General features: G+C 42.3%; 1 protein-coding gene across 1 annotated transcript in view; it reads right to left on the bottom strand.

Annotated features, from left to right (window-relative positions):
- Positions 1 to 3,903: 3,903 nt before the first annotated feature.
- LOC118337906 (mitogen-activated protein kinase kinase kinase 11) overlaps positions 3,904 to 27,920 on the bottom strand; it is a gene marked incomplete in the record, with an annotated part of 46,493 nt that continues 22,476 nt past the window's right edge. The window contains 8 exon segments of the mRNA XM_035675064.1: positions 3,904 to 13,136; positions 16,043 to 16,663; positions 16,846 to 16,955; positions 17,076 to 17,247; positions 21,081 to 21,197; positions 24,899 to 25,145; positions 26,428 to 26,603; positions 27,762 to 27,910. Of these exon segments, the coding sequence (XP_035530957.1) occupies positions 12,535 to 13,136; positions 16,043 to 16,663; positions 16,846 to 16,955; positions 17,076 to 17,247; positions 21,081 to 21,197; positions 24,899 to 25,145; positions 26,428 to 26,603; positions 27,762 to 27,910 (2,194 nt within the window).

Genomic DNA, 27,920 nt, shown 5'->3' with positions numbered 1-27,920 from the left:
ATGAAAACAGATAATGAAACTTTATTATTCACCTTAAAAACAACGACTATTAAAACCACCACGAGGTCCATTAAGTGACTGTTCCAGAACTTTTGATCCTATCACAGTTCAATCTCATTGGACCCAACGTGGATGAAGAGTTTCCACTCATTAATGTGGATTTCTCTAATAAAATAAATAGTTTATTTTAACTGAATAAAAAAAGAAGCCTTTATTTTGAAAGTGCAGACAGGAAACGGTTTGGTTGGTTTGTTTTAACTTGAAAATCTGCGCCTGGTTTGAATTTTTTTCCTTAAGAGGGAAAAACAGAAGAAACACAGAGAGTTTGAGCAGATAGATTCAGACACTGAGCAGTTAGACTGTTAGTTTGTCAATCAGTTGATCAATCAGTTGATCAGTCAGTGAGGATACTGATGGAAGTGTCTCTGTGCAGCAGAAAAAGGTGAGACTGAATTCAGATTCAAACAACTGCAGAGTTCATTCATTGAAAGTCTATTATAAATATAATTATGTATTAATTAATTAATGTTTGAGATTCTGAGTTTATTAAATGTGAACAAACTGTTTGAAGAGGATCATAAAAGTCTAATTTTCTCTTTTAATTACTTTAACTTGAATTTATGCGTTTATTTGCTGCTGAACATCCTGGAAACTGCAGTTAAACATTAAAACATTAAAACATTCTGACAGTGAAACATTTAAACAGTTAAACTGTTTGAATGTTTGAATTTCCTTCCTGAGAGACGAATCAAACAGATCCAGAATTTTAAATGTTCAACGAAAACATCAACAACAAACTGAGTGTGCGTGTGTGCGTGTGTGTGTTAGCTCAGGCCTCTCGCATCTCTGTGATATTGTGGGAAATTGTGCTGCTCCAGAAACTGGGAAAGTGTCCCTGCAGAGATCCAGAACTGAGGTTGTTAAACTTTGGGTCAATACACAAGAAAACAAACAGTGGAGAATTTTGACCTCCTGGGGTTAATGCAGTATGCATCGACACTTGGGATCAATATTACACAGCCTATATATATGTCACTTTGTGGGTGATAACCTTGGAAATGTATTATTTTGTGACATTAGGTGGAATTTCCTCCACAAACTTTAACTTTCCCATTAGGACCACATGCAATTTTAGAAATGTAAACAAGCACACACACACGAACTTCCTGTCATGGTGACTAGCTTTCTGTTCTTTTGACCTCTCCCAGTCTCATCACCCTCATATGACATTGCATCTCTGCTCACAGCACACTGACTACATGGCTGCTACATGTGTCACACTGTTTCTGCACTCCTCCAGTCATGTAATCACATTTTTAACATCACAAACATATTTAAGTTCCAGTATATAACATTTAGGGGCAGAAATTGAATATAATATGCATAAATATGTTTCCATTAGTGTATAATCACCGGAAAATAACAAGTGTTGTGTTTTTGGTACCTTAGAATGAGACAGATGATTGACATGCCAAAAACATGAACTCTGAAAAGCCCACAATATGCTATCTAGTTAGCTACCCAGCTGCCTACAAGGTTAGCAACTAGCTGGTAAACATAGCATCTACACATTTCTCTCAATGTCAATTAATGCAGTTTTAACTCATCCTTGTGGACACTTCTTACTTTGATTTTTATTTTGCATATACTTCATTTTAGTATTTTATAGACTCTTTTTTATTTTTAATGTGGGTACAACTTTACTTTTATGTACCCCGTATTGAATATAATAAATATAATACTTTATTCAACGGAATATATACAAAATAAATCATATGATTAATGTAAGACCAAATGAAAAGAAAAAAAAGTGCTCAGTGTGAAGACCCTGCAGAGCCACACCACTGAGCTTTACAGACTTTTCATTCACAGTGTCCATGGCAACAAGAGCCTTGGAGACTTGTGCCAGGGTAGAGGAGGGTCAGCCGTTGCAGATAGTTTCTCCATCACATCCTCGCTGACGCTGCCAATTCCTCATTCTCTGTGTTACCCGGTTGACTGACAGTCTTGATGAGAAGGGAGAGTCGTAGTAAAGTGCTGCGCCGTGTCTCAGCATGTCCATCCACCTACCCAACCCCCAGCACCACCCCATGTTGTTCCTCCAGTTCTTCAAACAGATTCATGTTTGAGATGATGACCTTTCTATTGAGAAATTTCATATTTGAAGGGAGCTTGCGGCTGCGCTGCATAGGCTGCAATTACCTTGCAGTCCTTCCTTCCTTCAGATGACATCCCGGTGCAAAGTGTTCAAACAAGGTGTATTTGAGGGAATTATATCTCAGTAGCTCAAAGACGCTGTTATTGGCTGGCTGGCTGGCTGTTATTATGTTATGTTAATAGCATAATTCTAGTATAAGTAAGTAAGTACGTGTATAACTGATATAAGGCTTCACCCTCATAATTATCAACCTAAAATCTTCCCATTGAAGAAAAAAATCTGATTAGATGGAGGTCTGAAGGGTTTAATGTGGGTCTATTTGGAAGTTAAAAACATCAGAGGCCTCATTATCTATTCTGCTGCATTACATCTTCTCTTCACTCAAGATAGCAAGTCACACACTGCAGGAGACAGAACATCTGGTCTGACAAGAAACTAACACAGTGAGGGAAAAAGCGCGAGTGCATTCGTGGGTCTGCTCGAGTGGGCAAATATTTGTGGCGTTTAGGAAAAAACACACATGCCAGGCACTGTCCTCACATTGTCATCAGCTGTCATGTAGCACCAGGTCTCATCACCACTGACAAAACAGCTTTAGCCGCAGGTACAGAAAAAGAAGATGCACACGCATACATACAGAGCCATTATTTCCAATGAGCCATGCTGGTCTTCATTCCATTTTATGGACCGTAAATGATGTGAAAAGATGTCTTAATATGGTAATGACAGAATATTTCCTTCCACCGCTGTGGCAGAACTTTGACAAAAATTCCTTAAAGTGCTCTGAAAAAAAAAAAATGGAAATCTGAACAACCACAATCCCATAACAACCGGGCAAACTCCATCTACTGATGAACATAATGTGACATGACTGCACGCTGCAGAACAGCAATTAAATGGACCTTGCAGTTGCAGTTTTTGGTTGTGATTGTGTCAAAACAAAATAGAGACTTTATATGGAGACTAAAAAGCTGAAAATGACAAAAATACTAATTTTTCATACCCAAAAAACAGAACATCAGAACTTTCCTCGTGATCACAGAATAATAATTAGTGTTATGTTGAGATCATAAAATCACAATTTCTTGAGTGCACTAAAGAACCATACATGACATACTACACCTACATGAGCTGCATCTCCCTATACTATGCTTATTGCTTGGATTGTTGCATTGTTCTCCCGTCCTCAGAGTCAGATGTTTTGTGAAGTTTTTCCAACAGACTCTTTATAAAGTCCTTGGCCCAAATGTCAATTAAACATTTGGTCTCCTCCTCTCCCCACGTACTTTCCTTTTACTGGTTCTAATGATAGTCTGCCAGAACTTCCTGTATTTGGTCCAAAAGTCAGAATCTTCCAAAAAAATGTTTGAACACTACAAACAAACCATTCTTTTTGATCTGAACCTCTTTTCATCAGACCAGGGTTCAGTTGCCTGGTCTGGACTGTGGTCTGGGGCACAGAAGTATTGAGTACAAACCCATTTCAGGCACTAGTCCGGGTGAGGTTTTCCCTCCAGTAGTACTTTTAGTTTGATCAAACTGAAAAGTCAGTTCAGACCAAACATGGTAGGTGTGACAGACCAATACGATCAATCAACTTGTAAAAAGTGCTAAAGATAAAACTGATACTGACACCATATCCTATTGTCCCACCTGTTAAGAACACATGATAAGAATAAAGTCACAAACAAGTCAGGAGTGTTACATTTTATTTGGTCTTATCTCTTTTTGAGCTTTTTCCTTTGTTTTTTTTTTCCACAGGTTAAAACCCATTATAATAGTCAAGAGAAATAAAAACATTTTTCACATACTGTATACAGAAATAGTCCTCTTTGACACACAACAATAAAAACAGTTGATTAGGCCCAGCCCAGTGCGAGATTTCACAAAAATGCAACAATAACGAATTTCCAAAGCCCGACGACCGCAAAACCTCTAACTCGTGTGAGCAGAGACAGTTCTGAGAGAGATGTAAAAATGGCTGCCAGGGCAATGCAACAATTGCGTTATCACATCGCCTAGGTTGTAATAAAACACAAAATAGACATGGAAATGAATCTGGAACAATTACAATAAAAGCAAAATAGATACAAAGACAGAGAGGAGGTCAACCTTGCCTACCACTTTAAGGTAGTGACAAAATCCTCGTCTCTATCTAGCAGTTTTATGCACATAAAAAATCAGTATGGGTGCCCCTAGGGGACATTAGACTGCGATTTAGGTTTGGGCTTTTGCTGCAATGTACACAAAGAACCAGATTTCAAGCTCTACCAGGCAATTCTGCTGAATTTTCTGCTACACACAAATACTGGGGCTTGTAGAGGAATTATTATGATACAGATTTGGTCGAATTGAAGAACTGGAATGTAAAGTGAATCTGCCTCATGTGAAGCACCCATACACACATCTTAAATACTCCAGTGAAAACCTATACAATGTTTGTTCATATGAAGCAATCAGTCCATCATCCTAATGTAGACTGTGTCCATGGCCATCTAGAAAGAGAAATAGTTTTGATCCAGTGTGTAAAAAGATGGCCACTTATAAATATCTCTCCCCGCCCCCCTTTATATAAATTTTGGAAATGTCCTTTGCTGGCTGGTAGGAAGCTGTCAGAAGGAAAAGCCTTTTACAGTACTGTGATGCCATGAGTGGAAGAGATTTGACCAGTGAGTCATGGGGATTTGTACCATCCAAACCGTTTCAAATTGCCTCTGTGGATCATTTAGAGTTCAGTTATTTAAGCCCAGGCATGAGCACCTGAAAGAGACCACCTACTGCTAAATACCCTCAAGCCTCAGTTAAATCTTTTACCCTGAATTATATTTGTGCCTTAGAAGAGAGTGATAAGGTTAAGTGTCAGCAGTAGACTTAGCCCTCATACTACCATCATAGCACGTATTCTGGATCTTCACGAGACGGATCCCAGACATTTTAGTCACTTAGGCACTCATAATCATTTTTGTTATAACATTGGACATTTGGCGTGTTGCTGCGGACTTAATTGGAATGTCCAATCACACCTGCCTATCATTGTTTCGTCTACAATCTATCCATCCACCCATCCAATTGCCAGATGTTGCCTGAGAGACCATGTCCATGTTCCATCAACATTTGACCAAAATCAATTAATTTCACTGGAATCAGAGCAACAACTTCTCTACGCAGAGGTGAACTAAAATCAAGCATAGTTTTTTTTTTAATTTGAACTTTGACATGCAAATTCATGTCAGTGACCTATTTAGGTTAGCTTAAGCTTTGAGAGAACAAAAATCCAGAGAGTTCAAAAAGTTAGCTCACAGGGCTAGTTAGCAAGGCAATGGCCGGTGTCATCCAAATGAACTGACTGACCCCCGAAAAAAAATAGATTCATAAAACACGTCACAGGAAGAATACAAACTCATCTTCTTAGCGTTTTTAAGGCGAGGTGGGTACTCCTGGAGCAGCAAATAACTACATCACCAAGTTTCAAGGGCATCAAGTGTGTTGTACTCTCTGGTCTGACCTGGAACTATCTGATGCACCCTGACACGTAGTATGGCATTGGATGATTAAGAAAAATGCCAAGTATATCAGCTATTTCATTCCCCTTATCTGCAAACAATGTTGTAGAGACAACAATAAATCACTTTGCAGTCAGAGACACAAGGGCTGTTTACTCAATCAATTGGTTTGCAGTGCACTCATTCAACAATCCAGAAACAGAAATGTACGGATTGAAAGGCTTCTATTCCAGGAAGATCACAAGGTAATTGAGTGTCAATAGCTAGGCAGAACAATAATCACGACCGTGAGGCTGTTAAGTTGGAGGGGGGGTGGGGGGTAGGCGAGTGTATGGGCCCTGAACTTAATGACCTCATAGATAAAATCCATGTTTATTTTCTCAACAGAGAGCCAGCCTTCTCTGAGAGCCGTCACTGTGGTCTTGGAAACAAATTGGTCCTCCTTGCATGGCTCCCATTCATTCAGTTTTCGTTGTTATAGAGGACAGCAGATGGTGACCTTGGATGCACAGACTGAAAAGAATTAGGAATAATACTCACACTTTGGGAGACCGAGCATTAGCTTACGCACCTGGCGGCGCCTCTTGCAGACATGGCTTTTGTCCACATCCCTATTGGGATGTGCAATTCCTGTACAGTCAATGAAAGGTCATATTTGATCATTTGGTCTCGGCCTGTTAATGCCAAAGCAGGTGTTTCAGTTTAATATGAGCCAGAAAGAGCAATAATGTGTCTCTGGCACTGACGGCTGGCTGTGAGACAGCTAAAACGAGGCTGATGACCAGGTATATTTGTAACCTCCACTTAATTGAACACAAGCAAGCAAAGGCAGCAGAGGTAAATGGGGTGAAAGCCGTTGAAATGCCAGGCCATCTATTTCGTCGTTTCAGAATTCACTCCTCGCTGACCCGCCAAGGTAAGATTTCATCAATAAAATAAATATGACACGTGTTCAGCTTGATTTTTTTCTCCCTCCATCCTTGTTGAATCCTTCTCCAATTTTATCAGTAACCATGAAGGAGAGAAACATGATTTAACCAGAGCTGCAGTAGTAAGAAATACAGTCCCCTCCTGACTTGACTTGCTGACTTCCTTAAAGTCAAACACTAGTAACCGGTATGTTTGCATGCACCCTGTGCTCGGTTATTTTGAGTAATCAGAACATGGTGACTGTTCAATAACACAAGTGAGAATTTGATGGGATTCAATTTTCCCTAGTAACCGTGGTTCACTTGTTTCGGTCTGGGAGCTTGGTTAGTTTACCCAGAAGGCTGTGCAGTAACAACATTCAGCCTTTCTCAGTATGAGACCCTCTCTGTATTTCAAGCTGATGGGTTTACACTTTAATGTTACATTCTCAGATACAGAGTGAACCACAGTCAAACTACTGCATATATAAATAGAGTAGTTCAGTTAATGAAGTTTTAATTCATTTTATCAACTGATTGGTGTTTTTAACCAACTGAGTGGAGGTTTACGGAAAAGTATAAAGCTTTATATTTCTTTGTACACTTTCAGTTATATTGCTGTAATGTCTGACAACCTTTTACTGTGTTTTTGTTTTCCATACTACACAGCAACCAAAACAAAATGTGTTATGCCGCCAACATCTTAAGTCTGACAAGGAACTGATTAAAATTCCTAGGGTATGCACTGGAATTTTGGAATTATTTAATGTTTATAAGGGGCTGGCATTATTAATTCCAATGTTATTAGAGATAACTGAATATCCCTGAGTACTATTTATCCCATGCAAATCCATAAGCCATTAACATGACCACCGCTACCGCTATTGAATCAATGGCTTAATCAGGGCAAATCAGTTAATTAGTATGCATGTAAACATATCCGCTGTGAACAAAGCCGAATTAACCTTTAAGAGCGAGAGTAACCCCAATGGATGGTTGCATTAGGCAACACTTTCAACTGTTCCCCCTTCACAAAGCCAGGAAATAACTAGCTTGCAACATGTTTTTTTTTTCCATCTAGATAATAGCTCTGATTTTTCACCTCTGAAATTCTAAAAAACAACCACCGCTCACAAGTAGCCCCTTGGTGTGATGAGGGTCTGGGCTTTTGGTTCCTCCACTGTGTGTCTCATTAGCTTTTATTCATGTAATGTATTGACCATTTGCCATTCGCTGATTAGGGGCAATGGTCTGAGCTTGAACTTTGGATTTAGATCATCAAATCACGTCTGCTCCCTGCCACTGCGGGGCTAAAAGTGGATCACCGGTGGCCAGATATCGCTCTCTCCTGCAGAGAATTCACTTCCATTCTCCCCTTCAGTTTCTGCTCGGGACACTGATTTGTGATGACGGATGGGGCGATGCCTGGAAGAGCAGAGCGTCACAAACAACTCATCAGGACTTCCTTATTCGAGTGCCTGCTGTCAGCTCCAGCAGACGAGTGGCAGTTATGCTTCCTAAATCTGACAGCCAAAACCAAGAATCGGACGTCCATGTCCACAAAAGACTTCCTAAAATGTGTCCCATTTATTCCCTCAGCAACTAAACTTCAGTTCTGTCAGATTTAGATTACGCCTTAAAAGCTGAGACAGGAGAATTTGTTATGTATAAAATAGCATACATTTGAAATATTCCGATGTATTTCTATATGCAGAAGGGTCTCTCACCACTTCAAATGAACCACCTGAAACAAATACCCGCTTTGACAATATGCAATAACTTAATCATATGTGAAAAGTACAGTGACTTACGTTATTGCAAGTAAGATTTCATAGTCAATCACCCAACGGGGAATGGCAGGTAACACTTTCCGACATCAGGTCTGAGTGAAAATTAAAGTCTAGCACTGAGCGAACAAACAGACAAGACATGAGTGGCAGGTTGAAGTGGATACTTGACACACACACAGAATTTGTGACAGAAATAATCTGCCAGACGTTTCAATCATCTCCATTTCCTTCATCTAGCTTTTCTCCTCACGGAGCTCTGTTGACAATAACAGCTATCTGAACCTAATGACTATCAGAGGATAGCTCTTGTGGCTTTGTGTGTTGACACGAAGATACGAGGCAATAACTCATCACTTGTCACATCTGTAAAATGTTGGTGAGGAGGACAAGAGAGCCAAGTATGGTAGGGAACACTGCTGACAGAGACAAATTCTATATTAAACCTCCAACTTTTGCACGACATGAAGGAAGATCCACAGTGCTTACATGTAGCTGAATTGTAAGACTGGACCTGAGGCCAACATAAAATAACTGTTTGCATGATCCTGTCCGATTCTGAATGGTGGCTTATACACTTGCTTTTACCTGTGTTCAGGGAATTGGATGTATTATTTCTGAGAAACTAACTGCATGTATCTGCAAGATGTACCTGGGCTTTAAAGGGAAACCACTTAACTACAATATACCGGGTGCCGCTTTGTCTACGTTCCGATAGTAACCTCCTCAAGTGTTGCCATCTTTAGTTCTGTTCAAGTTGTGCAAATCTCAAGCCCTCAAGAAAGATATTCCGGCCAGGGAAGATTTAGAATTGACTTGCCCCTTGTGGGTATAACTTTTTAACCCTCCAGGTAAGTGCTAACCATGTAAATAATAATAATGAGTTCATTCGACAATTTTTGTATCTTTCCGAAACAGATCTGACCAACCAAATCTAACATTCATGCCCTTTTTTTGCCATTGCCCATTGCTGCCCATTGACACAACTACTTCCACAGATTTTCACGCATGCCCAAGTGCAACTCCATGATCACTTTCAAGAAGAAACAGAAATGTGTGCTTTTATGCCCATTTATACTATTCATCAAGTCTCACCCCTCTCTGTAAGGACAGGCTTTTCACCCCATCTTCAACTGCAGCCATTCAAACCATTTCCATTTCTTTTTCCTGGATAGAAACCTGGCTGTTACTGAATTGAGTGCTCTGCAGTGTCAGGACAAAACTGCCCTCAAGAAAACTTTCCAGAGAAGAAGGAAGCGAGGGAGCAGGACTATGAAGAACATAGAACGAAAATCTCCCTCATCACCTGAGGGGGGGAGGACGTAGAAGAGGGTGAGCCTTGACTGTGGAGATTTCATCCGGTCTGCAGCTGAGCAGCCAGTGGCAACAGAGAAAAAAAGGAAGGAAACGGAGGAAAGACAGCTCAACCTGTCTTTGAAACTTTATGCATAAAACAGGGCACGGCTTAAATCGAGACGTAAGCCGATGAAGGAAGCGGCTCGATACCTTGCGAGGAGGACGCAGGGCATTTTCGTAACGTTGGGGCAAATTAATTAACCAAATATCTGAACGCTTTGTTAATGCTCCCTGCTCTTATCAAGAGGCTAATTATCACTATCAGCCTCCCCTGTTCATCAGAAGGATTATTAGGCTAATCACAAAGCTTTCCCCTTTGGAGACGAGGTTTTCACTCTTCATCAGAACAAAGCCATTATTGTCTACCAATGACATGGTGTCAGTGATGAACCCAATCAGCATTTGCACCTCGTAATGCTCCAGCAAAGACGTGGGTAACGGGACGATTTTGCGCCATGCGTAAGTGGGTCTCTTTCAGTCGCTTACATGCTTTACCTACACCAATTATGTTAATAGACTACATGCTTGAGAACCAGCTGACCGCCACTCCGGGATACTGTTGTGCATCACCTGTCTGTGATGTCTAACCCATTCCAGGATTATTTTGTGGTGAAGTATTTGTTGCTGCATCCACAGTCCCTCAACCTGCCTCAAGTCATACATTTCCCAGGATGCTTTTTGAAAAACCAGATAAAGTGCCTGAACATATTACATTTAGTATGCAGAACGATCAGCGATGATAACGATTTTTGAAAGAGCAAGTTTTTCAGATGCTGCACCAGTGCATTCTGGTCTGCTGAGACTGCTGTTGGTGGAAAATTAAGATTTCAGCGTCACTACATTTCTCCCTATATTAACATTCACTGTTGATACTACTACTTTATCTGTTTTGGAAGTATCTCAACATGACCTCACAGTTATCCACAGGATCCTACCAGATCGTTTTAGTAGTGTTTAAATGGTTTAGGATGGATTTTTTGAGTTTAGAAGCCCTGCAAGTCTTGCAAAGCCAGCCAACATCTCACAAGATCTGATGGAGACTGACGAGATGTGTGAGCAATCAGCCAAAGTTTTGAAGTTACCCATCACCAACCATCTTACATGGTTAGCTTAGCTAAGTACAAAGACTGGAAACAGGGGGAAACAACTACCCTGGCTCTGTCCAGAGGGAACAAAAGTAACCTAGGAGCACCTCTAAAGCTCGCTAACACATTATATCTTGTTTGTTTAATTTGTTTAACCTTAGGGTGGAAACTTAATGCTATTAAACAAACAAGTTATAATGTGGCTACTTTAGAGGAGCTGGAAGGTCGATTTTGTTACATCTAGTCAACAGATATCAATCTTTTCTTTTCAAAATGTCAAACTATTTCTTTAAAATTAGGTGTTATACATGTGCATACTAGTAGCATGATTTTTAACTGTCATGGCTAATTTATGGATCATATTCTGTCAGAAACTAAATTTCAGGAGAAATTTAAAATGATTAGAAGAACCATAATGGATTTCCCAGTTCAAGAAGAAAGGCCTAGTGACAGCTGGGTGAGTGGTGCCTTTGTCCAATCAGGTCACGGAGAGAAGTGTTCATCATGTGGTCCAAGACAGTGTGAAAATGTGGGCTGGCTTTGCGGTGACTCTGGTGGACTGTACAAATACAGTATTCACTGAAACTTCCATACTGACATATTTGCAAATAGTGAGTATTTGGTTGAACCTTCCTACAGCATCAGACGGGTGGTGATAAGACAATCTGGGTGATATTGAAAAAGAACCACAGAAAAGCATATCATATCATGTTTAAATACTGTCTCAGCTCTCTGTGCTGTCCAGTGTGGCAAACCCCACCCATCTGGCACTCCATGGAGGTAAAAACAATTTATTTGCAAACACTCTTTGTCCCAGCCCTTACTCTGTCACAGTGGCATTCTTTGGCATATGAAGGGAATGCAGAGGGCTCCCCCGTCCTGTTTCCTGTGCTGTGTCGCCTGCCAGCCAAATGAATCTGTCCAATCCCTGGCATTTCCCAGAGAATGTGACTGGAATGTTATCTGCTTCCAAGTGGAATGCCTGGGTCATGGTTTTGTCTTGGATTTCACAAGTGGCCTGGAATATCCACTCTGAGTGCTTTCTCCCATAATGCAACAGGCAGATGCTGTTAAAAAAAAGAAAACAGCAAGCTTTCCTTGAACAATGAGTCTAGACATACATGCACACGCAGACAACATTTTCTTCCACAGAAATGCTAAGCTGATTTTCAAATTTAAGCCAAATTCGTAGCATCTTTCCTACGCACCAGATTAACCATTCAAGGAACCTTGAAAGGATATATATTAAAAACACTTCACGAAATAAGGCACTCCAATTTTCCATTGTCCTGAATGCTTTCAGTCTGCAGAGAGGTAGAGGCAGATGAAGCTGTGCAAGTCGCCTTATCCACCTCTGCATTGTCACAATGCTTCAAAGGTAGGGGGGAGATGAAAGCAGGTGATATGAGCAGTCTGATAGAATCTGAAGATGGGACTAGTGATCGGTGTCCTGCTCCTTCAAAGGGATAGAGAAACAGAGAAAGAGAGGGAGAATGAAATGGGCACCAGCTATTGGTTCAAAGGCAGCAATCGCACAATCAACTGTACCACCTTTCAATGGTTTCTGGTTTCCAAAGCAGTAGGCTGCCTTATAAATAGGACCTGCAATGAAACCTCCCTCAGTGGATTGAGCGATGGGTGAGCCTTTTTCAAAAGATTTCAAATCCTGGTTAAAATGTAGGACATGGTAGTAGAAGGGGTCCCGGGCTGTGTTCCTGTGACAGCCTTGCCACAGGTTTAGAACCTGTCATCTCTGAGTTGCGTCGGGGACTTGAAGGGCTTGAGCCCAAGTGTCCTGCGAGGGTGAGCTCTCTCTTTGGTGCCATCCAGGGGCTTGCTGCAGGCCGCCCAGCCCAGGTCAATGAGGGGCGAGTCAGCCGGGTTGAGGGGCGCTATACGGAACGAGGGCAGCGTGGGCGAGCCGTTAGTGGAGCACGGGGCAGAGCGGGAGGTGGGAAAGGGAGCCGAGAAGGGGTCAAAGGGTGAAGCTGTGTCCGAGCCACTCGAGGGGTCAGCCTTGAGGGCGAATGGGTCGCAGTCAGGCGAGGGGAATGGGTCACAGTTGTGGAAAGGGTTGGTAGGGGAGGGCTGGTAGCCCAGAAGGTTGCTGTCCGACCGGTTCGGGCTGCGGCCGCCACTTGAGTTCCCACCACCAGCTGAGATGAAGCTCCAGGGGTCGATGCGTTGGCGGATGGGAGACGGGCGGGGACGGGGGATGACACTGACTTCCAGGCGGCGGGTTTTGGGGCTCCAGAGGGCAGGGTTGGGATGGAGAGAATAGGGCACTGAAGGTTTGTCATCAGAGTCCTGTGTATCTTGGCACAAGGGCAGGTCCAAAACTGGAAGGAACAGAAAGAAGGAACATTTTAAAAAAAAACATTCCAGCTTATTACCCTTTTATAAGGTTGAGGGAATATGCAAGAGACAACAAATAGAAGGGTTAAAATCAAGGCATAACCTAAAGTTTAGTCCCTAGTATGAGTCAAGCTTTAAAAACACTGGGTCCTACATCTCCCCTAATGCAACTCAATAACATCTTCCATTATACTGTCCCACCTTCATCTTTCAAACTCCATGCCCCCAGTTTATTTAGCAGGTTTTCTGTCAAATATTGCAATGCCTAACGCAAAATAACCGTCATGGCCCCATGACAAGGAAACTGAGCTTTATGTGTAACATAAAGTAGAGGAGTTCCCCTTTAAACAAAGACATCAGAGAAAGGCTGAATATTAACTAAGATATTAAACCTCTTCATCATCCTGCCCTTCACCTTCTTGCTTGAGGAGGCTTTAATTGTTAATCTGCAAATTACTCTCAAACTGCTGTAGTGTTGCCCCGGTTTTCTTTTATACACTCCTTTCCAATCTGAAATGCATTTGCAAAACACAAAGTATAACATAGCAGCGTTGTGTAACTAGTTGACAGAGCAACAAGCAAACAGCAAGTGTAAATTAGCACCGACAAGAACATTAAACTCAGAATAAATCATCTTAAATGAACATTTGCTACTTTCAAATGTGACGTGTCGGTCAAATGGCATTATTTACATCGACGCAGACTCTCAGAGACTGCTTAACTACAGCATTCAGCCGACAAGACAGTGCAATCAGGAGTCACACGGCAGCAGACAAAAAACAACAGTGAAGGAATCCTCTGCATTCATCTTTCTCTTTCGAGCAGCCATTCACCGCAAGCAACCTTGTGGCAGTCTCTCTATGCATCTGAGTCATTATAGTCGATAAACATAATAAGATGTTTAGCTAAAACACTCGCGGTTTAATTATGTGTGGCTTTTTGTCTCTTTTTTGATGTAATGAACGCGTGCAGTTTGTGAGATTACGGTTGTTAGCAGCAGAACAGGCGAGGCATGCCTGCTCAGTACCTGGGGGCAGAGCTGTAAGAACCTCTCTATGGAGAATCAAAGCCTTTGTGAGTCAAACGGACCAGATATAGAGTGTGAAATGTTACCATAGGGCACTCTTAAAGCCCTCGTAAAGCCCACTCACTCTTGAAACAGCCAATGCCCACGCATCCGTCATTACGGCTCTGAACTGTGTCAGTGCTTCTAAGGAATGCATATTACTCTTTGGGAAAAACGTGAACGTACTGTAAAAGAAAGTGTTGCTGATATGCAGATAATGTCTGTTAGCATGACACTTACATGAATCAAAACAAAAGTATAAACATGCCCCACGAAAACTGAATACTTTCACATGTCATTTTGGAGGGAGGGGTGTTAATGAATGCTAATCCGTCTTTCATGAGAAATCATGTGTGCATCTTTTACACATGGCACATAGGCACATGTTTGATATGCCTATTTATAAAAATGCAATTTAACTGGAGTGCTGAGCTCCAGCCAAACTCCCAAACTATCTGAGGAGGTGTCCAGAAAGACACTGCGGTGGCGGTGAAGTCAGGAATAGATTATTAGCAATTTTGAATCCAGCACTTTCTGTCTGCATGACCTCAGCTGTGCCGCCGGATGATTTGCATTCATCTTTAACTTTGCAATAAAAGAGAACTCTGACTAGAAAAAAAGGGAACAAAACAACAGAGGATTGGATGCTAGCTTTGCTTAGCAAGTATTAGCAGTGAAGTATGGAGGGCCAGCTGTTACCTGAGATATGCAAATAGCTGAAGACAAGCTTTGATGTAAATGAAAAACCCTGTGCAGCATTGAAGCTTCCCCTGTGCCAGAAAGATCTTGCTAAAAAAGGTACAATACTCATTTTGAAAGAACTGTGAGGGAACATTGTCATGCTGAGGAGGTACATTATTTAAGGTAAAACGTTGGATTCAATTTTGGTGTGCGGCCTCCAGAAAAAGCAAAACATGGTCAGTGCTCTTAAGGAATTGCAGATGAATTGCGGAGATAAATTAAAAACCAAATCGTGGACGCAATCTGGAGGGGAGACTGTAATTTAAAAAGGGCAAGCTTCAGTATTGCACTCATAAAGTTGGGAGTCTTGCAAAAGACAAATAATAAAAAGAATGGTCATGATCAAAGCAGCAGAGGCCACGATGGCTGACTTTTATGCCACTGTATGAGTCACACTCCCAGAATACTGGATGTTCTACATTGCCCATAATGCAACTTGTGTGTGTGTTCATACTAACCTACTGCCTACTACATAGTCAATCAGTATGTGCTGCATACTGTCTCCTCAATGAAATGAATACGATAGAGTAGATAGAAATGTTGCTGTAGTCATCTGCTGTGTTGACTGTCTGACTCAGTGCGGGGTGAGAGGGGTCTGTGGCAGGCTGGCAGGAAGCCCCTCAGGGCTGGCTTGCTTGCTACCCCCGCTGGCGCTAGTGGATGCTCTCAACTCCGAGTACGTTTGAGCACATTTTCAAGTCGGCCTCAATTAAAAAAAACTGCCAACATTCAAAGCCTACACATTTCATTTCTCGCCTCAAATATTCTCAGAAGTGAATTCATTTAGTGGTGAAATAACACACGGAAATAGTAAAAAACTGGCTAGAGCTGTCTGCCACATGCTCAGAAGCTCTTGCTAATTTAATATACATCCGGGTATTTCTCACATACTACGCAGTTGGCGTGCTCCATAACCAATCTGACCTCATACTGAGTATAATTAATATGTTAGTAATAGTATGCAACTTTGAACACACCCTAAGGCTTTCTATTAACAATACATAGATTCTCCCAGTCTAGTTAACCGACTTTGACTTGTCCCACTGGTAGAATGACCCCTTAAGGTGAAAAAGTCAGACTTACCTAGCTGAGAGGTGTGCAGGCCTTGGCTGGACCTCCTCCTCCTGTCAGCTCTGTGCTCCCAGGCCTCACAGCCCAGCTCCCCGTTAGTTGAACAGGAACTCGGGGTCCATTCCCCTGGGCTGGCCCCACCGTGCTGCAGGGGGGTCTTGGGGCTCTGCGGACTGTGCAGCATCTGTGGCGTCCGGTGGCTGCTCCTCTCACGGGGGTTCGGCGGAGGCGGCGTCAGGGGCAAGGGCTTCAGTTCTTGGTACTGCAGGGCTAAATCCAAGAGCGGCCTGGGGAGCTGCTCGGAGGTGGAGAAAGTGATGAGATCGTCCACTACTGGGGGGTCTGAAATGAGGGGCTTAGGGGAGGAGATCTCCGGTTCGGAAGGGGTGCGGTCCCCTAGGGAAGAGAGGTGAGTTCGAGGGGGCACCCTTGGGGGAATATCCAGGCAGCGACCTAGTCCTATGGAGGCCAGGAGGGAGCCACTGCCCAGCAGGGCCTGGTGGGTGCTCTTAATGTGGCCACTGAAGGAACCCCTCTCAGGCCTGGGGGAACCAGCCGGGGAGGAACCCCCTTCCTCGCTGCCCGAGTCTCGCTGAGGTAGAGGAAGCCGCAGGCTGTCCTTCACTGAGGAGCCTGCACAGAGAGAAAAATGGGTTTTTAACTTTTAAAAAGACAAAGAAGGAGAAAGAGACAAGGCATTTATTATTCATTTAGCTTTTATTCATAATTCACACTCATGCCAGTGTGAACTGTAACAGCAGCTAATGGAAGATATGCGGCTGGGGGTTAGGCTTGTGATGGAGGGCATCGCGTACCGTTCTGAGCAAGGGGGTTTGGCGTGGAGGGTCTGTACTCCTCAAAGTCATCCTTGGACTCTCCATTCTCATTGCTGTCCGACTCCAGGAGCTTGGCCCTCATCGACAGACTGGCAGTGCAGAGAAATTGAAAAACAATTAAGTATGCTGACAAATGAAGTTGAGTGCAATTAAAATCAATGTAAATATTACATTTTTACACGTAAAAGAAAAAGGCAGTCTTGCTGTACCTGCTTTCCTGGGGACTAAGGCGCAGGACTTTAGGGCTTTTGGGACTTTTTGGGCTCTGGGGTCTCCAGTGGGGACCCAACCTCAAGTCTCCATTGGCTTGTTTAAGAGATGGGGCCTCCAGGGGCCAGACTGAGCTCAGGCCAAATGTCCTGCTGTTGTCACTGGGACTGACTGCAGGGGAAAAAACAGGGTTAAATTAATATTAGCTTGTGCGTTATCGTTATGCATTCTGCTTAGCTGTATTCTAATGAGGTGAGCTTTTTTAAAAGGCAGGTTGCACCAGTAAATCGACACAGCCTTGCAATCATCTCCAACACAATGACCTTTAATTGACTCCCACTACGGCTGGAATTCATGAAAATTCAATGCGCTTTTCTACTCACATTTTTGCACAGTTTAAGACCTGCCTAACTCTGAAACAGTGTTAAGATAACCTCATCATGTGAATGTAGTCTAGATAGTAAGCCCCATATGGTTCACAGAGCCAAAGTCACCCGGGAAATGATGTGAGGAAGGGCAGAGTGCTAGTAAAAGTTGGGATTTCACCTGCCATTCACACTCTCTACCCAGGATCTGGCAACATATCTCATCCATCCATCCTCCCCACCAACTGGCTTGTGCTGCTAACGCAAAGTGTGTGAACGTTGTGTGAGCATTCATTCACACAACAGCATGTATATTATGCCACAACACCTGCCAACATACAGTCTCCATCACACCCTTTAAAAAGCTCTATGTATTGAAACTTCTCAACAGAACACCCATCCTGTTAGTCAGAAGAAGAGACAAAAGTGGTACGGGCACCGTTGTAAACCTACTCTTTTATTTCACTGAGTTCTGGTGCTGCTTGTTTCCAGTGATTCCCTCATTCATGCCATTTCATTTCAGCCTCAGAAATGGGAGAAAGTAAATATGCTCTCTGAATGGACATTTATTATTTTCTTTGGCCTCTACTACACCGAAGGCTTGGCTGGTGCACTTTGCTTCCCATCACTCTCCAGCACAATGTTTTCAAAGCAAGCACAGAAGTCAGGTGATAGTGTCAGCATTGCAATTTCATCAAGATCAAACCGTGGCTTGAAAAAAACTTCCCCCTTTCGCAGCATATTCCTCTGTAAACACATTTTCCTTTTGCAATATGTCACTGTAAATTTCATCATGTTTTGATGGAATTTGTCTTGATAGTCATAATACTTCTTGTATATTTCACAAGTGCAAATATTTAGTCTGCATGTGTCAAGCTTAATATTGTCTGTCACTGGGAAAGAAAGTATGGAGAAAAGATTACTTTTGTTACACAGATGGATGACCAAGGTGACACTAATTTACTGCTATATACTGTATGAAACAAAGAGACTCTGTGTACCGTCAGTATGGTAACATGCTCATAGTGGCAATGCAAACATGCTGATGTTTGGCAGGTATTATGTCCAACATCTTATTTTAGTGCGTTAGCATGGTAACATTTGCTCATTAGCACTGAACACAACGTCCTGGCTGATGGGAAAGGAACTGCCCATTGTTTCAATGTTCTGATTCACTAATCCAGTGAAATATTGACATGTACTTGAGGGGTTGGAGCAAAATTGGGTAAAGACATTCACAGCTCCTTCAGGTGAATTTAAATAGCTTTTTTAAATTTAATTTTTTAATTTTGTCATCATCAGGTCAAAATGTTGTTTTGTCCAGTTATGAACAAACACATGTACCAAGGGTGAGTCCTTGCTGCAGCGGCTATGGGTTCGAGTCCGACCTGTGGCCCTTTGCTGTGTGACATCCCCTCTCTGTCTCTCCCCCCTTTCCTGTATATCTCAAAAACATATAAAACTAATGACATTCCCATTGGAGCCATGCCATTGTTCCAACAGCTCATTATTCCAAAACTCCCTACTCCAAAAAATGTCTCACTGGAACGAGAGACTGTGAAAGTCCACTGCTCCGAAGGCCTGTGTTCCCAAAGTTACACACTGTCCCTGGAATTAATATCTTGGTGTATTTGGACATGAAGGAAAGGATGAAGTCAGGTGATCTCCCTCATCACGGTATGGGAACTTCTGTCATTATGCTAACAATAATAAACATGCTGTTAAGATTGTGAAACTATCACAGTTTGGTTAGGTCTAGGCAACAAAACTACTTGGTGAGGTTTAGGAAAAGATCAAGGTTTGGGTTAAAATAAGTATGTTTAGTAGTCATGTCCGTGAAGTTACATTTGTAAGTTGGTAAATGTACTTTCAGGGGCAGCGGGCCTTTGGAGCAATAGGTGCTTGTTTTTGGATCAACAAGGTGCCAAAAGAATGGGCTTTCAGTCTAGCGGGACATTTTTTCAGACAACTGGGGTTTCGGAATAATGGGCGGTCGGAACAATGGCATGGCTCAGATGGAAATGTCAAAAGCTATTACAATTCACCTTGAAGGGGATGTGAATGTCTGTACCAAATATTGCTTCAATCCTTCAAGTAAATGTTGAGATATTTCACTGGATGAGTGAAGATGTTAATCTGGTGGTAGCCCTAAAGTAAACCCAGGAGATCATCTCTGGGGACAGATATTTAAATTTTATCCCAATCCACGGATGATTACTTGAGATATTTCAGTCTGGACCAAAGTGGTGGACTGGCTGACTCAACCATCACTGCCATCCCTAGAGCTACGCCGCTAGCATGGCTAAAAATGATAGCTTTTACATCATCATATAAACATAGAAATGTAGAGAATTGTATACCTCGGGTACTGGAACTGGAATGAGGACTTGGAGAGAAGCACAACAACCAAAGCTAATCCTGCCCCCACATATAGAAAAAATAAATGAGCATAGAAATATCCATACGCTGCCAATACATATGATACAGTTGTCCAATTCAGGAGAATATGGCACAATGAGAGACATGACTTCTAAGGCAATCATTCTGTAGGTTTCATTGTGCCCTCCAATACTACATCTTGTTGAATGGAACTCTGAGGACTAATGCAAATCAATTTGGCAGTTCTCTCGACAAATAAGTTTGGGAGGCCCCAGCAATAAATCACTGCTCGCTACTGAGAGGGCAAGCATAAATATCCACTAAACACATTTTAATGACAGGCACACTCATGGCTTAGTGATTGCCATTAAGGAAAGTCATTAGGAAGTAAAGAAAACCAGCCCTCTATTTGATGAGTAAATGAAGCTGGCAGATGTTTTGGATTTACTAACCACTTTTACAGATAAATGTTTCACCGCAATTTGTGCTTTCATGTAAACCCCCGGTGGTAATTGTTTTGAAAAATCCCTTTCACTGCCTGTTGCTACACCACAAATTTCCTTTTGGGTTTTGTTAAGACGCCCCGTGACCTACTGGCTACAATTTCCCTCCGAAGGGAAACGATCTCGGGGCGTTTGTCTAAGAGCCTGACAAGCAGAAGAGTATTGTAAATCTCTGCCGCTGCTGCAACCCTTCTCAACCCCTTCTCCTGGAGCAATGAATTCCTCCCTGCTTATTTTTAATTCAGTAAACCACACTGTAGCCACTACATGCATATAAAACCCTTTTCTGCCTGGAAAATAAAGCTCAAGGGCTCCCCCCGCTGCAGCAACGAGATAACTGCAGGCAGGGGGAGCAGAGCAGGGCTGCAGTGGAAAAAAGCTGCTGAGAAGTGCTGAGCCGCTGAGAGGAAGTCAGATAATATTTGGACTGGAACAGACTGTTGAAAAGGGAAAAGGGTGTGTGTGTGAGAGAGAGAAAGCAGTAAGGCAGGGAGGGGGAGAGACGGAGAGAGAGAGAGGGGGCCCACAGGGAAACAGGGGAAGACAAAAAAGACGAGTGGGTGGTTGGGAGCACATGAAAGGAGAGAATTTGGAAACTCAAAGAAATAATGTTGCAACATAGTCTTTGTGTGCCTGCATGAAGGCGAGAGATCCCCCATTCTCTTGTTTTCTCTGGAAGCACACTCACACTGTGTGCACACCTGTGAACCTGTGCGTGTGCATGTGTTTATCCAAGGGAGAAAATGACTGCACTCACGTTGGATTGCACGGAAACGAGGGCCGAAGGAGGGTGAGGAGCCCGAACCCAAATCAGGAGAGTTCCGCCTCTTCTCCAGGCCTGGAGATGCCTGCACTGTAATCTTGTGGATGAAATCTGCAACACACACACACACATACACACAGACAGATGTTAGACCACCTGGATGTTAGACACAAACCTGAACACAGTTTGGGTTTTCTCGCTCTACTTCACATTGATACATTCAATAGTTGTCAGTGATCTTGAAGGTTGCTATGCTTTTTTCTTTTTTTTTTGCTTCCTTATTTCTCTAAAACAGCCAGTTCTGACGTTGATGGTAGCGGAAATTCAGTGTAGTACATGTTCTCAGCTTGGTACCAAATGCTGCGAAGAAAGTGTGCCCTTAAGTAAAACTGCCTAAGCAGATTTCAGTAGCCTTATGTTACATGGCTCATTTCTGTTGCTGAGTGGGAACTGGCTATTTCACCTTCATCAGAGCAACTAACTGTGGCTAATAGCATGCTACTACTACTACCTGCAACTAGCTAACACTGCTAATAGCAAACTACAGAGCCCAGACGGTGTCACGAGGGAAAATTCTATTTCAAAATGCGAAATAAACTCATTGACTTTTTAAAATGTTTCTCACTTTGGATCAGGAACCTGGTTTTATTTGGAATTAATGAGATGTGCAGCTGAATTAAAAGGCTTGGTTTTCAAATGACTTAATGTGCCCCGTCGCTCTCGCTTATGCAGCAACACACCTTCCCATATCCAGTACTTAAACCATTCATTTTAGGGCAAAATGATATCTGCTGTCTTGTAAAATACATTTAAGGGCTGTAGAAGGTGTATAACACTGTGTTTAACCATAAAAAACCCTGAAGTAGATAAAAAATAAAACAGTTAAATCAAATGGAATTAAGGTGGTACACTATCATGAATCAGGATTTAAGAGTTTGAATTGCTAAACTGAAGGTACAGGGACAAATTAACTACTAACGGCAAGAATTAGTAATTTGAGAGATTTAGGGTTAGGGGACAGTTAGGGACAGATTACTAGATTTGAGGAATGATTTTCGGAACACTCATCAGGCTGCTGGACAATTAGCTACGAGCAGTGCTAGCATATAGCAGCAGTAGCAAGCTAGTACTTTGCCTGCTGCTGATAATGAAAAGCAACACTGCTAATAATGAGCTACACAGCCCGGTGGCTATCAGGAGGGACATTTTCTAACAAATTATTCTCTCTAGTAAGTAATTCATGCCCTGAAGTTACGAACCATTACCTAAAATTAACAGGCACTCAATACATCCATTTCCTTCCCTCAATCTGTAATGTGTAGACTTGGATTTCTTAATTCCTTCCCTTTAAGTAATGGATTGTGCCCTCATTACTAAATGATGTTCTTAAATTACTTATTGACTTACATTTAAAGGATATTAAGGATGACCCAATGTCATTCAAAGTATTAAATGCAGAGGTCTGTGGTGAGACTGTCAGGCCACTGACAAATGGGATGAAGGAGATGTCACTATTCATTTGAGGTAATAAATGAATTATGTAGTTTGATATCATCTTCATAAATTAATTGCACAAATTATAAATTAAAGGAGACAGAATTCTTCCCTGTGACACACATCAGGCTCCAAACCAAGCGGCTACTATTAGCATTAGCAACTGTTTGTTGACATGAAAGGGATTTTGCTAAACTAGCTTGCTGGCTAGCTGGCAAAAGAAGCTAATATTTAGTTCAGGCTAACCGAGTTGAGTCAAGTTATGTGTGTTACAAGTGCTTAGAAACAGAAACATAGTGCTGCAGGAATGAGTCGTAAAACTCGGAAATGACTTCCGCTTACATTGCCTCAAAGTTAGTGGGTTTTTCAAAAGGGTTTCAGGGTAGATGCTTTAAATCTGTGGTTAACAGAAGCTTCAGATATTTTCACACTTTGTTCTACACCAAGTCGGTAAATACCCCACCTCTGAATTTTAAAGCTTTGTCTTAAAAATAGGGGTTGCTAACAAGAGGCTAAATCAAACTACAGAGGTTGTTGGTGACATTAAACATCAGCATGCAATAAAACAAGTGATGCAACCACAATGTACTCCGTTTATAGTCTAACATTAGCTTTTTATCTATTTACACTTCATTTACACTTGATGAACCAAATGTCAGAGTATCATAAACTTGCCACAGAGTTTATTTTCTGCAATTATCCATAATCCAACAGATAAAAATCCCACTGGCTTTCTGTAGAGGGAACCAGGATGAACCTCCGGGAAGGCCTATAAAAATATGTCAACCCTGCGGCACTCCACTAGGGCTAAAGGTTAAAAGCAGTATAGATGTTGACAGATTTCCTTTACAATCATATTCAATTTTAATGACAGCCACACCACAACAATGTTACTCAGCTACCTCTCTATTTCCCATATTGTTTCCCTTTATATTTAGCCACTATATAACAATGACAGAGCCAAATTTGTGATGCAACTGCAAAGCCTCTATTACTCAATAATACATTTTTACATTATGTATTTTTTATCTTTCTTCTTTATATTGCTTTTTAAATTCTTACTTTTCACACTAGTCTTTTAGCACAGCTTTAAGAGTATGCCACACTGTATTCCACTACACATATTGTTTGTGTATGTGACAAATAAAACCTTTAAATCCCAAATCCTAAATAAGAGCATCCTAAGCGTGTTCTTATTTATATCTACTTTTAAAGAATACAGGATAAAGCATAATATATAAGCTGCTCCACAGAGTGCAAGAGCAACACGGGATGGAGCAAAACAGATAATAATATTGGTGGAAAGACGAAGGGAAAAAAGAAAAGGAGTCAAACAGATATGGTTAGAAGGAGATTAAAAACACCGACTAGGGAGCCAGAGGGGAGAGGAGCCAGAGAAAAATGGTGAGGGAGGGATACCTAAAAGGAAGGAGGGAGGGAGGGAGAGAGGCCTAGGGTGAGAGCGAGAAAGTGAGAGAGGCCAGCCAGCAGTGTATCCATGGACAGGAAGTGTCGAGGCGTGGTTGGCTCACTCTCCCCTCTCATCAACCCCCCCACCACCACCACATCACCGCCCTGCTGCTGCTGGGAAAGGCCTAACCACAACACACACACACACACACACACACAAACACACACACACAAACACACAGTGCATTTACGCATGCTTGCTCAGCCCAAAATACACTCACACACGCATTGAAAAGCACTGGATGTGAACTGCAACAGGCTGTGTGACTGTGTGATAGTGGAGGATACATAAGAAGCAGCACTGAGCTGACAGCAGCATAAACTGTGTTGGTCAATGTAGATATCAGACGTGTGGTCCGCCTTTCAAAGGATCAATGCTTTACTCATTTCTATGTCTAACAATGTTGTTTCAGGGCCTTTTTCTGAATAAAATAGTGAGGGAACATTTCGAAGAGTTGTCAGTTTTGACATTTCCTTTTTGACAAGTAAACAATTTCAAAGCTATTGTATGACAGCAGGAAATGACGCCTATCTGCAGCCTCCTTTTCTAAATATCTGCCCCTAAACCTACACGAGTCCGGCCCTGACAGGAACCTTCAGCAAAGCCGAGCTAGAAAATTACAACGGTTGCACCACAAAACGCTCTCCCTCACTTCCTCTTCTCTGCTCTCTTTCATTTTTTTTTTTACTGTTGTTGTTGTTTTTTTTTTTGCTTTTTGAGCCAGTGAGGGCCCTTGAAACAGGATTTCTTGTCAAGACTGTTGGCTGACACAATCCAGCTATTAGATGATATCTGACAAATGACTCACAAACAGTTCACACACACGCACGCACACACACACACACACCTTGAGGCATGCTGATCTTCTCGCCGTTCTTGCTCTTGAGCTTGTGCTTCTTGAAGGTGCCCTTCCTCTTCTTGACGTTGGGTTTCTCCTGGTTCTGGTTCAGGTGGAGGATGAGGAGGCTGAGCTCGCGCTCGAACACATCCTGCTCCCACTGGGCCAGCTGCTGCTCTCGCTGACGCAGGAACTCTTCGTGGGACTTCTGCTCCAGAGCCGCTCGCTTCAGCTCCTCCTCGCGGCATCGCAGCTCCTGATTGAGGGGGAGGCAGAGGAAAGAGATGAGGAGGTGTTTAATATCAGCGGGTCCCAGTCATGTGTGACTGAGGTTCACGATCTCATCTCCCCCTTAGTGACAGTGTGAAATGAGTTGCTGGAGAGGTTGGTTGCAATGAAACCTTTCATCTGCATTAATGCCAAAATGGCTCACAATTGCTGTTTGACATTATATTTGATGTTCCACAGATTAGTGTTTGAACTCAAGCACAGCTGAAAAGGTTGCAGCATGTGGACTTCTCCTCCCAGACTCTTACATTAAATACTGCAAGGCCCACACGGCACCATAATTAACATCTAAAATTAAATTAACATTTCCGCGGAGAGCTATTTTTGTGGATAAATGACCTGTTTCAGGTCTGTATTGATAATGTTAAGGCGTTAAGCCCAGTTCATCATGATGAGACGAAACCTTTTTAGGATGTTGTTAATTGGACCGTCTCAGCTCAACACAAGATATAAGATTTAAGAATCTACTTTAACAGCCAATCGATGCATTCATGTTTTAGAACGCTAAAAATTATAGCCTGCTACAAAAAAGCCAGACAGTTAGAAGAACAGAGAGTCGTTGCTATGGAAACGATAAACCATCCTTTCTGGTTGCATTGGTGTAAACAGGTTTGCAGAAGGCCGTGAATCTTTGGTCTGAACTGGGCTTAAGAGTGGGAAAAATAGCTGCTATTTATATGTATTTATAATATCTTACCTAGCTATACCTTTTAAATTTTGTTAAGATTATGCCTTTTTAACCTTGCGAGGTAGCTGGATTCGCAAGATCACAAAATCATGAGATCATGCAAGAATTCAACTTGCCAGGGACTTGCCGTGGTCAAACTACAGTGGAACCAGACCAATCAGAGTTCATTGAGGAAGTACTGGCAGATACAGGGTGGCTGCTTTAGAGGTTAGCGTAGATGCTGCTAGCATCTGTTATATCATAACAGGAGAGTATATCTTTATTGAAAGAAGGGCCACAAACGGCTGTGGCACGTGGACTGTGATATTTTTATTTGTTACTAGAGCTGACAACAAATCAGGTTAAATGTCAAGGGTACATTGAGCGGAAGACCTGACAACTCAACATCAGTGCCATCAGTGCAGATACTTACCCACCTGTAAGTTACCAACCTTAGCTGATATTTAACACTACATGGTATAACTAAACAGTGTAGTAGTATAGTTCCACAAATTCAACAAGAAATGAAAACCCCAGGTAGACAAATGGATGGATGATCAAGAAGAAGGACACAGCCTCTGACCTTCTCTTTAGCCCGGAGTTCATCGAACATGTCCTGGATCTCCAGTTTCCAGTCCTCCTGCAGGGAGTGGAAGGAGTCCTGCGGCATCTCCTCCTTCACCTGCTGCTCCAGGGCCGTCAGCTGGGACAGGATGGAGCAGAAATTGGGTCTGTGGTGGGGGTCCTGGTCCCAGCACTCTGTCACGCACAAAGCAGACACAGTCAGACACCAGGGTCAGATACAGAGTTATTACGTATCTGTCAAGCATGACTGCATGGCTGTCCTCCCACTGAGGCAAAAAGAATAGAAATAAGGAAGTAGTGGACCAAAGCAGACCAAAATAGATATTAAGGAGGTTGGTGTTGGAAAAGAAAATCAAAGGTTATTTCGCTTGGTACTGAGCCGTTTCCTTAAAATGAGTGGAAAATATCTGACGATAAAGTCAGACCGATTCACTTGTTTCCAGTACAGTTTCACTTCTTTTGAGTGTTTTCATGAATCAAGGGACCTGAAAGAAGGAAGTCACTCGCTGATTCACCATAATCCTCACGCGTACCGATTTGCACTGGCAAAAAAAAAACAATCCCTCCATTTGAATTTCAAGACTTAAAATTAGGTCAAAAGACTACTAACTACTAAGATGGATGTTGCTGCATTCATTACACTTCATGTTGAATGAGCATCCAGCAATCCCTCTCATTTTTATTTACACATACTTCAGGCACTTGTGTGAGCACAATCTAGAGTCAAGCTGATCACTTATTCAAAGTGTTATGCTTAATTAACTTGCTGTGGGGGGTTTTGCATAATTTGCTGCAACACTTTGGGCACTACAAGCAGATTAAAAACCAATCTGATAATTAATTAATCCTCTGAGGTGGCTATCTGTGTTTTTTGTGCACTGATCTCTCTCTCTCTTTCCTTTTTTTTTTTTAAGACAACCGTAAATCACAAGCAGACATCAAGAGAAGGGGCTAAGCGGAAAGAATGTAAACTGTCTGTGTCTACTTTTTGGCTAATGCACGTCAGGAGCAAAGCGGAAAACCGGCTGGCAGCATGTTAGAAAGTACCCGGGTGACATTTCTTTTTTAACTTGAAACTGAAGAAAGGAAGAACAGAAATGGGTACAAACATATTGCATGAGGTGGCTCCAGCACAAAACACTTCCTCTCCACAGCCACGTTATTAACAACATACAGAAATTTGTTTTCTCAATTTCAGTCCAGCTTTGGGGAAATGGAAAGAGAGCAAAGGCAGGATCTCACGCAAGAGTACTCTCACACCACTGAACCGAGAGACACGGCCTAGACAGCGCTATGAGCACAATCGATTACATTTCCACACACGTGTCCCACCTGCCATGAGCAGAGCGAAGGGTTCAGGGCACGTGGAAGGGATGGGCAGGGTGAGCTTGTTGACAGCGACTCCGTAGGCGACGGCGAGTCCATCAATCCCCTTGTAGGGTGCCTCTCCTGTTAGCAGCTCCCACAGCAGCACACCATAGCTGGAGAGCG

The sequence above is a fragment of the Morone saxatilis genome, unplaced genomic scaffold (assembly GCF_004916995.1).
Source record: "Morone saxatilis isolate NCDOM2014 unplaced genomic scaffold, NCSU_SB_2.0 Contig4, whole genome shotgun sequence".
NCBI classification, from domain to species: domain Eukaryota; kingdom Metazoa; phylum Chordata; class Actinopteri; family Moronidae; genus Morone; species Morone saxatilis.
The sequence above is the reverse complement of the archived record's forward strand: the minus strand, read 5'-3'. Positions and strand labels throughout refer to the sequence as shown.